This window comes from Pipistrellus hanaki, assembly GCF_964339955.1.
Source record: "Pipistrellus hanaki genome assembly, chromosome: 11".
Lineage (NCBI taxonomy): Eukaryota > Metazoa > Chordata > Mammalia > Chiroptera > Vespertilionidae > Pipistrellus > Pipistrellus hanaki.
In genome coordinates, this window is record NC_140513.1 from 60,515,053 (window position 1) to 60,530,213 (window position 15,161).

General features: G+C 34.7%; 1 protein-coding gene across 3 annotated transcripts in view; it reads left to right on the forward strand.

The window, feature by feature from the left end:
• The window catches only part of IFT74 (intraflagellar transport 74), a 315,492-nt gene that overhangs the window by 21,722 nt on the left and 278,609 nt on the right, over positions 1 to 15,161 (forward strand). For all 3 annotated transcript variants that reach the window (XR_014796263.1, XM_084898267.1, XM_084898268.1), the window contains exons 9-12: positions 6,552 to 6,690; positions 8,696 to 8,758; positions 12,117 to 12,260; positions 13,948 to 13,988. Coding sequence is in view for 2 of the 3 variants with exons in the window: in XM_084898267.1 (XP_084754393.1) it covers positions 6,552 to 6,690; positions 8,696 to 8,758; positions 12,117 to 12,260; positions 13,948 to 13,988 (387 nt within the window). In the remaining variant the exon portion in view is untranslated. The remainder of the gene's footprint in view (positions 1 to 6,551; positions 6,691 to 8,695; positions 8,759 to 12,116; positions 12,261 to 13,947; positions 13,989 to 15,161) is intronic.

Here is a 15,161-nt window from a genome sequence, read left to right on the forward strand (position 1 = left end):
CCCTTTTGTCTTTATGGCTGATGCCTGTGCTCTAGAATGCCTGTCTTGGATTACTGTTTTGTTTTTTGTTTTTGTTTTTTGTTTTGTTTTTGTTTTTGTTGTTGTTGTTAATGGAGTTTCCTGCAATAGCTTCCTAAGAAGGTCTATAGGTGGGACATTTTTTTTAGACCTTGAAAGATAATTTGGTTCGAAGTACAGTTATAAATAGGAAATAGTTTTCTCTCAAACTCTTGGTGGCATTGCCCCATTGTTGTAGGGTTTGTAGTATTATTGTGAAGGACTATGATGCTATGCCATTCTAGTTCTTTATCCTTTTATATAACTTGCCTCTTATTAAGCTTTTTTATTTTTTTAAAATATATTTTATTGATTTTTTACAGAGAGTAAGAAAGAGAGATAGAGAGCTAGAAACGTCAATGAGAGAGTAACATCGACCAGCTGCCTCTTACACACCCCCTACTGGGGATGTGCCCGCAACCAATGTACATGCCCTTGACCAGAATCGAACCTGGGACCTTTCAGTCCCCAGACTGACGCTCTACCGGCTTCGGCTCTTATTAAGCTTTTAAAATTAACATTCTGAAGTATCATGGATCTTCCTGAGAGTCTGTTTTAATTCATGAAACTGGGTACTTACTTGAGGGTGCTTTCAATCTGGAAACTGTCCCTCAGTTCTGGGAAATTTTCTGAATTATTTCATTGATAATTTTCTTTCCCATTTTTTTAAGTCTCACTACTCTTTAGAACTGCTTTAATTGGGTGTATGGGTGTTGGATCTCCTAGAATGATTTTCTAATTTTTTATCTTGATTTGCCTATATTTCATTTTATTCTGCTTTCGGGGATATATCCTCAATTTTATTGTTAAACTCTTTAAGTTTTCCTTTTCCACTCATTTTAATTCTAAGAGCTCTTTTTGTTTTCTGAAATTTTTCTTTAATAGTATCTATGCCTTCTTGTTATGCTTTTCCATTTTGTAATGGTCAGTATCCTTTATATTAGAGACATTCTGGCTTCATATATCTGTTAATATTTGCTTTGGAACTTACAGATAAGACTGGGCAAAAACAGCTATTTGGATGCAACGTTTATATAGGTCTTATTTCTGTAGAATAAAAAACTTCCTGGGCTGTTTCTTTGGGGAATCCCCAAATGTCATTATCTTGAGATCTTTTCCTTGGACTAGTTGGATTCCCAAAATGACTTTTCTTTTTTTGTTAATCCTCACCAGTGATATTTTTCCCCCCACTGATTTTTAGAGGAAGTGGAAAAAAGGTGGGGGGGAGACACAAATACACACACACACACACACACACACACACACACACGCGCGCGCGATTGGTTGCCTCCTGCATGCACCTCAACCAGATCCCCAGGCCTGGGAATGGAGCCTGGAACCAAGGTACATGCCCTTGACTGGAATTGAACTCAGGCCCCCTCAGTCTGAGGGCTGGTGTTCTAACCACTGAGCAAATGGACTAGGCCAAAAATGATTTCTCTAATTTGCCTGAACAGAGAAAGCCAAATGACTAGCATTTTGAGAGCTAAGTCGTGGAAAAGGAGGGTTTATCTCAATCTTTAGTATGTAAACCTTAACTTACTTTCCCTTTTTTTCTGGCATAATAATCCTGCACTCATTTGTGCATATTGCCAGATTCCCTTTTTATTCTCCACAGAGGGGGGAAAAAGCCTTAATCTTCTGTTCATGTGGGCGAGGAGCTTTACCTGACTGGGCAGAGACAGTAGGCAAACTTTAAACTATGTTCTAGCCCCTCCTCTACTTCCAGAACACCTGATGCTGCCAATTTTTGGCCAGTTTGGCATTTTGCAGTGTAAATCCTGTGGCTCCTCAGCTTTCGCTCTGCTGGTTGAGGGAAATTTTGCTTTCCCAGTCAGTTTCCACTTAACTATTAACTGTCTAGTTTCTAGGTTTTATTGCTGTTGTGTCCTTTTTTCATTCTCTTTGTTCTTAAGAGTTTCTATTCCTTCCTGCCTTTTATTATACCATCTTTAACTAGAAGTTGCCAATTATTGGAGTAATTTCTTTTTTGCTTAATAGTTACTTTCCATTTAGTGATTTTACTCATGACATTCATGCTTCTTGTTTTTATGTGTGCATTTTTTTTAAGTCAACACTAAAACTGCTGCAAACAAATGATGTTGGAAAGATATGAATGTATCATGTTAGTACCACCTTTACTGATTTTCTGTAATTTGAGTCTTATTTTCTTTTGAGCCTTTTAATTTATAGCATATGTTGCTTAATGATTGGTAAGGAAAAGTTTATTCTACTAGAGCAGGAAGTAGAAAACTACTCAGAATGAACAAGACTCATTTCACGTTACTGAAGTCTTGTTACCTCGTTTAGCAAAGAGGTATTTATTGTTATTTTGATACTACCCTATTCCAGTTAACCCACTCTTTGCCTTCAATTTGTTTATGCGTTTATACATATTTCCCTCCTTTCTCCCTTTCTGTAGCTAAATCGAATTTGTTAGAAAAAGCCACTATTCCTCCTAGATATTACAACTTGGATATAGATCATAATAGAATCCATTTTAGAGTCAGAAATGAGTTCAAGTTATCACTTATTCCAAACCACTGCCCACAAAAGGGTATCCCCAAATCGTATATAAAAGGCATTTTGCCCATGTTTAGTGGTCTCTAGGAGTGTGTGCAGCCTCTTCATTCTCTCGTTTCAGTATTTCTCAGTGGTGTTGTTCTTAATGTTGTCTCTGGCAGGGTCCAGATGTGGGTAAAGGAGAGTGCTGTTTTTTTCTGGAATAAAAAGGATAGGGATTATTAAAGGAAGCAATTAGACTACAAAGAAAATTACGTGAACCTAAGTGAAAAGTTGATATGGAGTGAAGCAGCTGAAGAAGGTAATGGGGGTCAGGCAGGACCCTGAGCCTATATGGAAATAGAGATAGGGTCATCTTGTGTTTATTATCTTTATCATCTATTTAGTACCAATAATTATTTTCTCCAGTGTGCTAAAGGAAATACAATTATAAGAATCAGAAAAGAAGTATTTCTTTCTCTTTGATACATTTTTTAAGTTAGAAGCAATATATGCTCAGAGCTTAAAATAGATTCTATATAAGAAAGCATTCAGCAATCTAAAACATTAGGCCTAAAGTCATGAAATGCATTGATTGAGCTCCATGATCAATGGGGCTTTCTTTATATCTTTTGAGAGGGAAAAAATTGAGAAGGGGGGTAGATGTTGACCATCGGATAAATCCCTAGACAGAGGAAACATTTGCTAGCATTATTGGCTATCTTGAAAAAAATCAGATTATCAAAATAGCTAGCCAGTAGATTATGAAGAAAATGTTCTTGAGTCAATTTACCTCATTTAAAAAGTTGGATTTTTTTAAATTTGAAATTTATTTTGAAATTTTGGTTTAAATGTAGTAATTTAAAAAATAGAGAACAAATATATGTTTATTTTAATCATTTCACAAACTAAGTGCCCTTTTACATAGCCTACAGTCTTGAGAGAGAGAGGGGTGGGGGAAGAAAAAGAGAGAGAGAAAAGCTTTATACAAGAGAAAATGATATTGCAAAAGAAACAGTGTTGTTCTTACGCAGTTTTTAAGTACAAGTTTCTTACAAGTTTTTGATTATTTGCTATATATGATTGTTATATACTATGAAGTAAAAATATGCTGCAATTATTTTGGTTTTGTTAAAGGTATTTAACAAAATTTTTAGATATTTATGATATTTTAGATATTTTAGATATTTATGATATTTTAGACATTTATGCCAAATGTATTTTAGATATTTTAGATATTTATGCCAAAAATCAATGTATTTTGAAATAAGATGTTAATAACTCACAATTAAGTTCACTCTTATAATTAACCATTTTATAGATTTTTTTCCCCCCCTCCAGTTTAAAAACTTGTAATGGAAAACTTCAAGAAAAACTTCTAAATAAGGAGAATAGTCATCACCCAATTTCAACAATTATCTATGGGTAGCCAGTAATTTTTTGTTTTAAAAATTTGTTTTTAAGTTAATGTCACCTTAAAATGTTGTGTGATTAACATATTTCAAAATAAAAAGATCAGATAAATTTGAATAGATAAAACTTTTTTTGAAAAAGAAAAATAATTTTTATTATATTATATTATAACTTTATTTGGGAAATACTTTTTGGCTAGTATCAGGTTAATATCTATAGAGTGTGTGAAAATATAATCATATTCTCTGCTCTTACATCATTTAATAAAGGCATAATTTTTTGTACAGATTTAACAAACAAATATGACTTTTAAAAAAACTTCAGCAACAACCACCAAACCTGTAAATATATAAGATCTTACCTTTACTGTTTTTTTTTGTCTCTGAGATTGGTGTGCTAAGGAATCTATTCTGTTTCTTCACCATTAAAAAGAAAGCTATGTCATATGATTACACTTCACTTTGTTTTTACCTTTGTACCCAGTGAGCAGGTGATTTAAAAAAAAACCCCACACACTGGACTTCCTTAGCAAAAGATTGACTAGAAGAATAATTTCTTAAAGTCATCTTTGACTTCTTTAGTATAATGAGTAAGGTCGTTTTCATAATCTTTATGTTTAATTACCCTTAATAAAGTTAAATATTAACAACTTTACGAGTTCAAGTATATAAATTTGAGAATTCTGCAGTGATTTAAGTATTCCTGAAGTTATTTTATGTTTAGAAAGATACAAGTTGAAAAAATACCAAATTTAGTACTCCACTGACTTTTTTATGACATCATCATTGGTGATTTACTGCCAGGTTATAACCGGAGCCAAGTGCTAATATCAAAATATTTGACACTTGCCAAGACCGGTTTGGCTCAGTGGATAGAGTGTCGGCCTGCGTTCGATTCCGGTCAGGGGCATGTATCTTGGTTGCGGCCACATCCCCAGCAGGGGGTAGCTGATCGATGTCTTTCTCTCATTGATGTTTCTAATTCTCTATCCCTCTACCTTCCTTTCTGTAAAAAATCAATAAAATATATTTTTAAAAAAAGAAAAAGATTTAACACTTGACCATTATGTGGCCTTGAGAAAATCAGTTACCTGCCTTTTGCTGTTAACTTCTCTGTAAAATGGAATACTGTACAACGCTAGTTCTCATCTAACTACATTGAGACATGTCAGAAAGAAACATGGTTAAGAGGCAAGTAATCATGGAGTTCAGAATGAGTTTGTTTCAGACGATTAACTCTTCTAGGCCTCATTATCTTCTTAATCTATGAAACAAAAAGACGGAAATAGATGATCTTTTCTGTTTGAAAGTTCTATGATCCCATATACCCATATAAACTGTAGCAATAGTAAACATACCTGTAACATCAAGCACTGTAGCAATTGAGGTTCAAAGTAAAGAAAGACACTAGAGTGAGACAAAAATAAATAAAAATTCCAGGTAGTCAGTTTCATTATGTTCGTCATTTATTTGATTATTATGATGTCTGTACAGAAAGGTTTCTGAGTTTAGATTATCTTATGCTAATTGAGTATGAGTGTGTAAAGAGTGTGAAGGTCACCGATATGTGGATATGTAAGACTTAGCTAGTGACTGTGAAAACTGTAGAAGTTGGTTATCTACTTGTGAAAGGGATTAAATAGTAGAATAATCATTTTGAAACTTAAAATATAAATTTATGGCATTGGAATGAAAACTTATCTTTAAGAAAGATTTTATATGTAAATCTTGAAATATTTACATGATTACTAGCATCTTACCTTTTTTTTTTTTTTTTTCCAAAATGTTTCTCTATCCTAATGATAATTGACCTTACATAAGGTAATAACTAGCACATCACTGGTATTTCTTGTGGTTATATTGTATGATAAATATTTGTAATTAATTTCACTACTACTTATAGATGGTTGTACTTGTAATGTTTCTGTTTTGTTTTTTGGGAAATTATTACTTTGCAGTGCTATAATATTGCTGATAATCTGTGGAATACCAATTTTAATTAAAGCAGTGGATAAAAGGGAGTTTAAGCAAAACATATTAATCTAAAACTATGACTTTTAAAAACCAAGTTGCACTATAGGTCTCTCTACTCCCAGTTCAGTCAGAGTTGTATTACTTTATATGATTTACATGTTAAATTTCCATACCATATTTCATTTGTTCAAAGAATTTTGTAGCTATGAGTTGTTTGAAAACAACTCTTCTAAAATGTAACTATCTTATTTGTATTAAAGGTATGATAGCAAAAATTATAAATACATCCTCATGTTGAAGTCTTAAAATTTTCTGCGATGATTTTTGTGTTTTCTTATAAGAATGTAAGTAAAATGGAGAGTAAGAAAATAGAAGCATTTCGGGGTTGAGAAGAAAAAGACAAAGTAAGTCTGTGCTGATGGGGGCCAAGTTTTGTACAGGTCAAATAGAATTATTTTGTACGTTTGAAAGAACTTTTAGATCATAAACTATGATTGAATAAATGTAAGTACCCTATGTAAATGAGACCAGGACCTGAGTAAAAGTAATGTTCCCCCCCCCCCCCGCCTCAGTATAGTAAGGAATATTGCATACTTTTGGTTTCAGGAAGGAGAAACAAATTAGAAGTGTAGAAGAAGAAATTGAACAGGAAAAACAAGCAGCAGATGGCATTATAAAAAATATGTCTCCTGAGAAACAAGTCAAGTACATAGACATGAAAACCACAAATGAGAAATTATTACAGGTAATACTCATTGCTCCTTTGGGACAGGCATAGAGCAATCTTGCCACTAGGGGCGGCACCGGCATTCCCTGAGAGCTTGGCTAGACTTACTGCACAGTCTTAACAAGGTCTCCGGATGATTCATAGGATATTTAAATTTGAGAAGCACTGCTTTAGAAAACTTTATTTTCTTATGCTGCATGATGACCTAGCTTTTACTACTATATTATTTGTTCAGTCTATGCATCCTTCATTTTTGAATGTCATAAAGACATATGAAAACACTTATTGTAATCAACTTTTAATAGCAACATTAAAAGGCCTAATATACCGGAGCCATATGAAATGAATATCTACATTTTTTCCTTCCTAATAAACCTCAAATCTTTTTTTTTTTATTACAAATATTAAAATATAAAAAATTAAATATTTGTAATACTAGTGCAGATGTCCCCCATATCTCCCCTTACCTACCTCTACCCACTCCACCTCCCCTTCCCTTGGCCTTTACCACACTATTTGTGTCCATGGGGTATGCATATGTGTTTTTTAGCTAAACCCTTTACCTTCTTTTTTTTTTTTTAATACATTTTTATTGAATTCAGAGAGGAAGGGAGGAGTGAGAAATAGAAACATCAATGATGAGAGGGAATCATTGATTGGCTGCCTCCTGCATGCCCCACGCTGGGGATTGAGCCCGCAACCCAACATATGCCACGACCAGGAATTGAACTATGACCTCCTGGTTCATAGGTTGATGCTTAACCACTGAGCCACAGGGACCTGGCTCCCTTTTCCTTCTTTATCTGATCACCTCTGCCCTCTCCCTTCTGGAACCCGCCATGTACCCATGATTCTGGTTCCATTTTATTCTTCATTTTATTTTGTTCATTAATACCTTCATTAACAGTTCAATATAACTTTTATTTTAGACAGGATTTATACGATACAATGAAAAGTATCAGAATATAGTTAATCTTACATAGGAGTTTTCAAATGAGTAATAATCAGCTTAAGAGTTTTATTCCTTAAAGATGTTGAGTTATGTAAATTGCTGGAGGTCTGGGCCCTAAAAGAAATTAGGGACATATTAAGTCTTCTTACTTCAATAAAATTAAAATTTTAAAAATAAATCAATTAAATTTAAAAAGAAATATTTTTGCCTAATTCTAATAAAAAATATTAGTTTAAAAATCATAGCTTTAAACAATGACATAATGAGTTTGAAGGCTTCTGAAACTTATTGGATGGTTACAGTGATGTGATGATTTAGTGTGAAAAGAACAGGCTGCCTCCAACAAGTTTATAGAGGGTATGTGTTTTTTTGTTTGTTTGTTTGTTTGTTTTTAATCATCCAAGGATATGTTTCCATTGATTTTTTTAGAGAGAGAGAGAGAAACATAGATGTGAAAGAGAAACATAAATTGGTTGCTTCCCATATGCCTGGATTTTGGATCGAACCTACGACCTAGAAGTGCGCCTTACAACCAGAATCAAACCTGCAACCTTTTGGTGTTTGGGATGATGCTCCAACCAACTGAGCCACTCAGACATAAAAAATAAAGTGTTTTTAAAGGTGGATAATGGCAAAGTTTTTAGAAATAATGAAAAAAAATTGGAAAAAAATAGCAGTGAATACTAGTAAATATCACAAGATAAGTTTTGAAGTATTTCTAAATTTACTTTGTCATATATATATTTGAAATGTTGAGAAACAAAAATTTATTCTGGCGTGTTATTTTTTTCTCTTCATTTTATTGATTTTTAGAGAGAGAAAGGGAGAGGGAGAGAGAGCAAGAGCTAGATAGACAGACAGACATTGACATGAGAGAAATATCGATGGTTGTCTCCTGTACTCTTTCTGACTAGGGATGGAGCTGCAACCTGGATTTGTGCTCTTAGCTGTAATTGAACCTGCGACCTGGTGTATAAGATGACACTCCAACCAATTGAGCCATGCCAGCAAGGGCCAAGTTTATTCTTAATGTAACTGACATATGTATTTGTTTTTTTTCCTTCTATTTAGGAATTAGACACACTTCAGCAGCAACTAGATTCACTGAACATGAAAAAAGACAGTCTCGAAGCTGTAAGTATAAAATTAAATAAGATTTCTTATATTACTCATCTACAAAAGATAAATATTGGGTCGGCAACTAAGTAATTGCGGGTTTCACACATATATGGCTTCAGTTGAATTTTTAGGTTTGCAGACGTAGTACAAATGTAAAACACATTTTGTATTTGATAGTTGGCTATTCAGCTGTTAATCAGTAAAAAAAGTTTTTTGATCTGTTTTGTAGTTTTTGTTTGGCGTTCGTTGAAAAATGGAAAATCAAAAGGAACATTTTCGTCATATTTTGCTTTTTTATTTCCGCAAGGGAAAAACGCATCACAAGCTCATAAAAAGTTATGTGCTGTTTATGGTGACGAAGCCTTAAAAGAACGGCAGTGTCAAAATTGGTTTGCCAAATTTCGTTCTGGTGATTTTTCACTCAAAGATGAAAGACGCTCTGGTCGTCCAGTTGAAGTTGATGACGCCCTAATCAAAGTAATAATCAATTCGGACTGTCACAGTACAACACGTGAGATTGCAGAGAAGCTTCATGTATCACATACATGCATTGAAAATCACTTAAAACAACTTGGCTATGTTCAAAAACTCGATACATGGGTTCCTCACGAACTGAAAGAATCACAGTTAACGCAACGCATTAGCAGCTGCGATTTGCTAAAGAAACGTAATGAAAATGATCCATTTTTAAAACGACTGATAACTGGCGATGAAAAATGGGTTGTTTACAACAATATCAAGCGGAAAAGATCGTGGAGCAGGCCAGGTGAACCAACTCAAACAACATCAAAAGCTGAGATTCATCAAAAGAAGGTTTTGTTATCAGTTTGGTGGGATTACAAAGGAATTGTCTACTTTGAACTCTTACCACCCAACCGAACGATCAATTCTGATGTCTACATTGAACAACTAATGAAATTAAACAATGCAGTTGAAGAAAAGTGGCCCGAATTGACAAATAGAAAAGGTGTTGTATTCCATCATGACAATGCAAGGCCACACACATCTTTGGTCACTCGGCAAAAATTAATGGAGCTTGGTTGGGATGTTTTGCCACATCCACCATATAGTCCTGACCTTGCACCATCTGATTACTTTTTGTTTCGATCTTTACAAAACTCCTTGAATGGTAAAAATTTCAATAATGATGATGATGTCAAATCGTACCTGATTCAGATTTTTGCTAATAAAAAACAGAAGTTTTTTGAACGTGGGATTATGATGCTGCCTGAAAGATGGCAAAAGGTCATTGATCAAAATGGGCAATACATTAAAGAATAAAGTTATTTAGTTCCATGAAAAAATTGTCTTTGATTTTCTTTTAAAAATCCGCAATTACTTAGCTGCCGACCCAATATATCCTAATATATAAAAACCCAGAGTCTGTAACAACCAACCGAAGGCTCGACCAAACACTGGACATAGAAAGGGAGTGGACTGACAATTCTAGGGGGAAAAGAGAGTGGGGGAGCGGGAAGAGACTGAACAAAAATCATATACCTATGAATGAGGACAGTGGCGGGGGGGGTGGGGGGAGGAGGTAAGGGCAGAGGGTGGGGTAGGAACCTGGTGGAGGGGAGCTATGGAGGGAAAAAAAGAGGAACAATTGTAATAAACTGAACAATAAAAAATTATTAAATTTTAAAAAATGCCATAGATTTCTTGGCATTAATTTTGTATCCTGCTACATTGCCAAATTTGTTTATTAAGCCTAATAATTTTTTTATGGAGTGTTTAGGGTTTTCTACATACAATATTATGTCATCTGCAAATAATGACAGTTTTACTTCTTCTTTTCCAATTTATATGCCTTTTATTTCTTCTTCCTGTCTGATTGCTATAGCTAGCACTTTCAGCACTATGTCAAACAGGAGTGGTGAGAGTCGGCATCCCGTCTTGTTCATGTTCTTAGGAAATGGTTTTAGCATACAATGGAGTCAAGACAATTTATTCAATAAATGATGTATGGAAAATTGGACAGATACATGGAAAAAAATGAAACTAGATCACCAACTTACACCATACATAAAAATAAACTCAAAATATTTAAAGGACTTTAACATAAGATGGGAAACCATAAAAATATTAGAGGAGTCCACAGACAGCAAAATCTCAGACATATGTCATAGCAATATCTTCACTGATACAGCTCCTAGGACAATGGAAACTAAGGAGAAAATAAACAAATGGGACTACATTGAAATAAAATGCTTCTGCACAGAAAACAACAACAACAAAAAAAACAACAACCATCAACAAAATAATAAGAAAGCCCACTGCCTGGGAGAACATATTTACCAATGTTATCTCTAATAAGGGTTTAATCTCCAACATTTACAGGGAACTCAAAAAATGGGCACAGGACTTATATAGACACTTTTCTAAAGAGGGCCTATGGAAGGCCAAGAGACATATGAAAACATGCTCAAAGTCACCAGTCATCTGACAGATGCAAAGCAAAATGACAAATGAGGTAACTTCTCACACCTGTCAGAATGGCTGTCATCAACAAATCAACAAACTACAAGTGCTGGCGAGGATGTGGAGAAAAAGGAACCCTTGTGCACGGCAGTGGGAATGCAGCCATTGTGGAGAACAGTATGGAGTTTCCTCAGAAAATTAAAAATGTATCTCCCATTTGACCCAGTAATCCCACTTCTAGGAATATATCCCAAGAAATCAGAAGCACCAATCAGAAAGGATATATGCACCCCTATGTTTATAGCAGCATTTTAGCTAAGATTTGGAAACAGCCCAGATTAAAAAGCTGTACACAATGGAATACTGCGCTGCTGTAAAAGAAGGAACTCTTATCATTTGCAACAGCATGGATGAACCTAGAGAGCATTATGCTAAGCGAAATAAGCCAGTCAGAGAAAGAAAAATATCACATGATCTCACTCACTTGTGGAATATAATGAACAACATAAACTGATGAACAAAAATAGATACAGATTCATAGAAACATAAAACAGACCATCCAACCTAAGAGGGAATGCAGGAGAGGGGAGTGGTAAAAGATCAACCCAAGGACTTGTATGCTTGCATATAGGCATAACCAATGGACACAGCCAGTAGTGGATGAGGGCTTATGCTGGGGTGTGATCTGCTGGGCAGAGGACAATGGGGAAAAAAGGAAATGTATGTAATACTTTAAACAATAAATTTAAATTTTAAAAAAGTTTAAAAAAAGAAGAAAATATGCAGGGATCTATTTTTATTCTTCCAGTTTAGAAATGTGTTTTATAGCATTAATGATTAATCTAGGTACTTGATGCTGTTGGTTTAAATGTGCCCTTATTTTTATAAACTGAAACCTATTTTAAATATTTTGGATGAATACATACATTTTTCCTTTTTTTGCTCCCTTCAGGAAATAGCACACTCCCAGGTAAAACAGGAGGCTGTATTGCTGCATGAAAAACTTTATGAATTAGAGTCCCATCGAGATCAAATGGTTGCTGAAGACAAAAGCATGGGATCCCCAATGGAAGAGAGAGAGAGATTACTTAAGCAGGTAGGAAAAACAAACATATTGATTTTAATATGTCAGGATTTGTGAATGTGTTTGTTTTATTTAAGCCATATGAATTGACCAGAAAGCCAGTAAGTTTATGAGGTCTTTAAAAAACAGTGAAGTGAGCTTCACCTAAATCAGTATGAACTACTTGACCATTAAAATCTAGTAAAAATCATCTCTGACATAAAGCTTTTTTTTTTTTTTTTTTTACATAAATCTTAATTTTATGTGGTGTTCATGCATGTTATGGCCTTTCTTTTTCATGTTTTGGATTTTATGAGGAAAACTTAAAACTTTTCTTTGTTAGTGAATAAATAATTAGATAACCTTACTGAAGATCTCTATTACTTATTTTCGGCTTCATATTTAGAAATCAAGTGTCCCACAGCTAATGACTTTTATTAATGAAATTAAAATCTCCTCTGAAATCTGCCTGGTCAGAGTGACTCAGTCGGTTGAGTGCTGTACTGTGCACTGAAAGGTTGTGGGTTTGATCCCCCAGTAGGGCACATACAAAAGGCAGTCAATCCTTGTTTCTCACATTGATGTGTCTCTCTTTGTCTGTCTCTCTCACTCTCTCACCTCCCCCCTCCTCCCCTGCCTCATGTCTTCAGGTGAGGATTAAAAAGTGAATAAAGAGCCAGGTTGCTGCGTCTCAGTGGTTAAACATGGACCTATGAACCAGAAGGTCATGGTTCGGTTTCTTGTCAGGGCACATGCTGGGGTTGCAGGCTTGACCCCCAGTAGGAGGCATACAGAAGGCAGGCTATTGATGATTCTTATTATTGATATATATATTTTTTTTATCTCTTTCTTCCTCTCCCTCTTGGAAATCAGTAAAAAAAAATATATTATTATTATAAATAAATAAAATCTATAAAATTACAATATGTCATATGGTCATGTCACATGTATTTACTAGCTTTCTTACTATCCCAAGGCTGGCTTTAATTTAATACTGAGTTATAATTAACCTATTATTTATCGTGAGGTACTCTTAACTATAGGGCCCTTAGGAGAACTGCATGTGTATTTGAAAACAGCTAGTCAGGAGCCTACAAATGGAACTCCTTTGTAGTCTTAGATTGAACCCAATAGGTTTGGAGGAACCTTAGGGATCAACTCAGGAGCTATTTAAGTATTAGGATCATTCTAGAAAAGTATTAAAATCTAGATTCTCTGAAGGTCCTTGGAAAAAGATCAGTGGAGTCAAGGGAAGAATAGTCTTGGTTGGGACAGGTTACCAGAACAAATATAATAAATTTGTATTTCAGGCAAAGAATAATATTTTAGTATATATATGTATATTATATTTTATATTGCATGATGTATATGTATCATAAAATTTACTTATCTGAAATTTAAATGCAGTGGGATAAATCTGTCAGCCCCACCTTATATATGGGGGGTTTATATCTTAGATATTTATGTAATCTGATCCAGTTAACCTCATGGTACCATGTGGATTAGTACGAAAGTATGTCACCACCCTTTCTTTCAGGAAGAAATAAAAATTTGTGAATAGTTCCTTACTGATGTTCCTTTTAACTTCAAAGATTGAATTTTAAGTAAGTTTCAAGAGACAAGATTTGACATTTTAGTGCAACATACCTTAGAATTATTTTTAAGATGGCCTAACAATTAATAATTCTTTGAACACCATTTTCTTTTTATGCCTTTATAGGTTAAGGAAGATAACCAGGAAATAGCTAGTATGGAGCGACAGTAAGTACATTTGTACTAGGACATTTTGCATCCCTTTCTCATCTTTTAAATTATATTCTAACTGTACAAGAGGTGCATATTATCACAGTAATTTTGGTGTGGTTCACACTGATAATATTGATATAACTTTCAGTTTTAACTACATTTCGTACAATTCACATATTTAAAGCATACAGTTCAGAATTTTATAGTATATTCACAGAGTTATGCAAGCATCACTTCAGTCTATTTTTTAATTTTTTAATATATTTTATTGATTTTTTACAGAGAGGAAGAGAGAGGGATAGAGAGTTAGAAACATCGATGAGAGAGAATCATCAATCAGCTGCCTCTTGCACATCACCTCCTGGGGATGTGCCCACAACCAAGGTACATGCCCTTGACCTGAATTGAACCTGGGATCCTTCAGTCCGCAGGCCAACACTCTATCCACTGAGCCAAACCGGTTTCGGCACTTCAGTCTATTTTAGATCTCTTTAGTAACCTTAATTATACCCTTCTTGTTTTCCACACCCAATCATCCCCTCATCCTAGCCCTAGAGAACCACTTTTATTTTATGTTTGTAGAGTGACCTATTCTGGATATTTTATATAATAAATGGAATCATACAAAATGTGGTCCAATGTGGGTGCATTCTTTCACTTAGCATAATTTTTTCAAGGTTCTTCTGTGTTATAACAAGTATCAATATTTCATTTTATTGCCAAATATTCCTTATGTGGATATACCATATTTATTTCTGTCCATTTATTAATGGACGTTTAAATTGTTTTCATTTTTTGGCTGTGATCATGCTGGTATGAAATTCATGTATCACTTTTTGCATGGACATATGTTTTCACTTCTCTTAGGTATACACCTAGGAGTGGGATTAATGGCTCATATAATATATTTATATTTAATTTTTTAGGAGTCCATTTTATACTTTACCAGCAGTGCATGAGGGTTCCAATTTCTCCATGGCAGTTGGGAGGGACCAGGCCTGCAGGGGAGGACAGTTAGGGACAATTGGGCCAGCAGGGGAGCAGTTAGGCGTTGATCAGGCTGGCAGGGGAGTGGTTAGGGGGTGATCAGGCTGGCAGGCAGAAATAATTAGGGGCAATCATGCAGGCAGGCAGGTGAGTGGTTGGGATCCAGCAGTCCTGGATTGTAAGAGGGATGCCTGACTTACA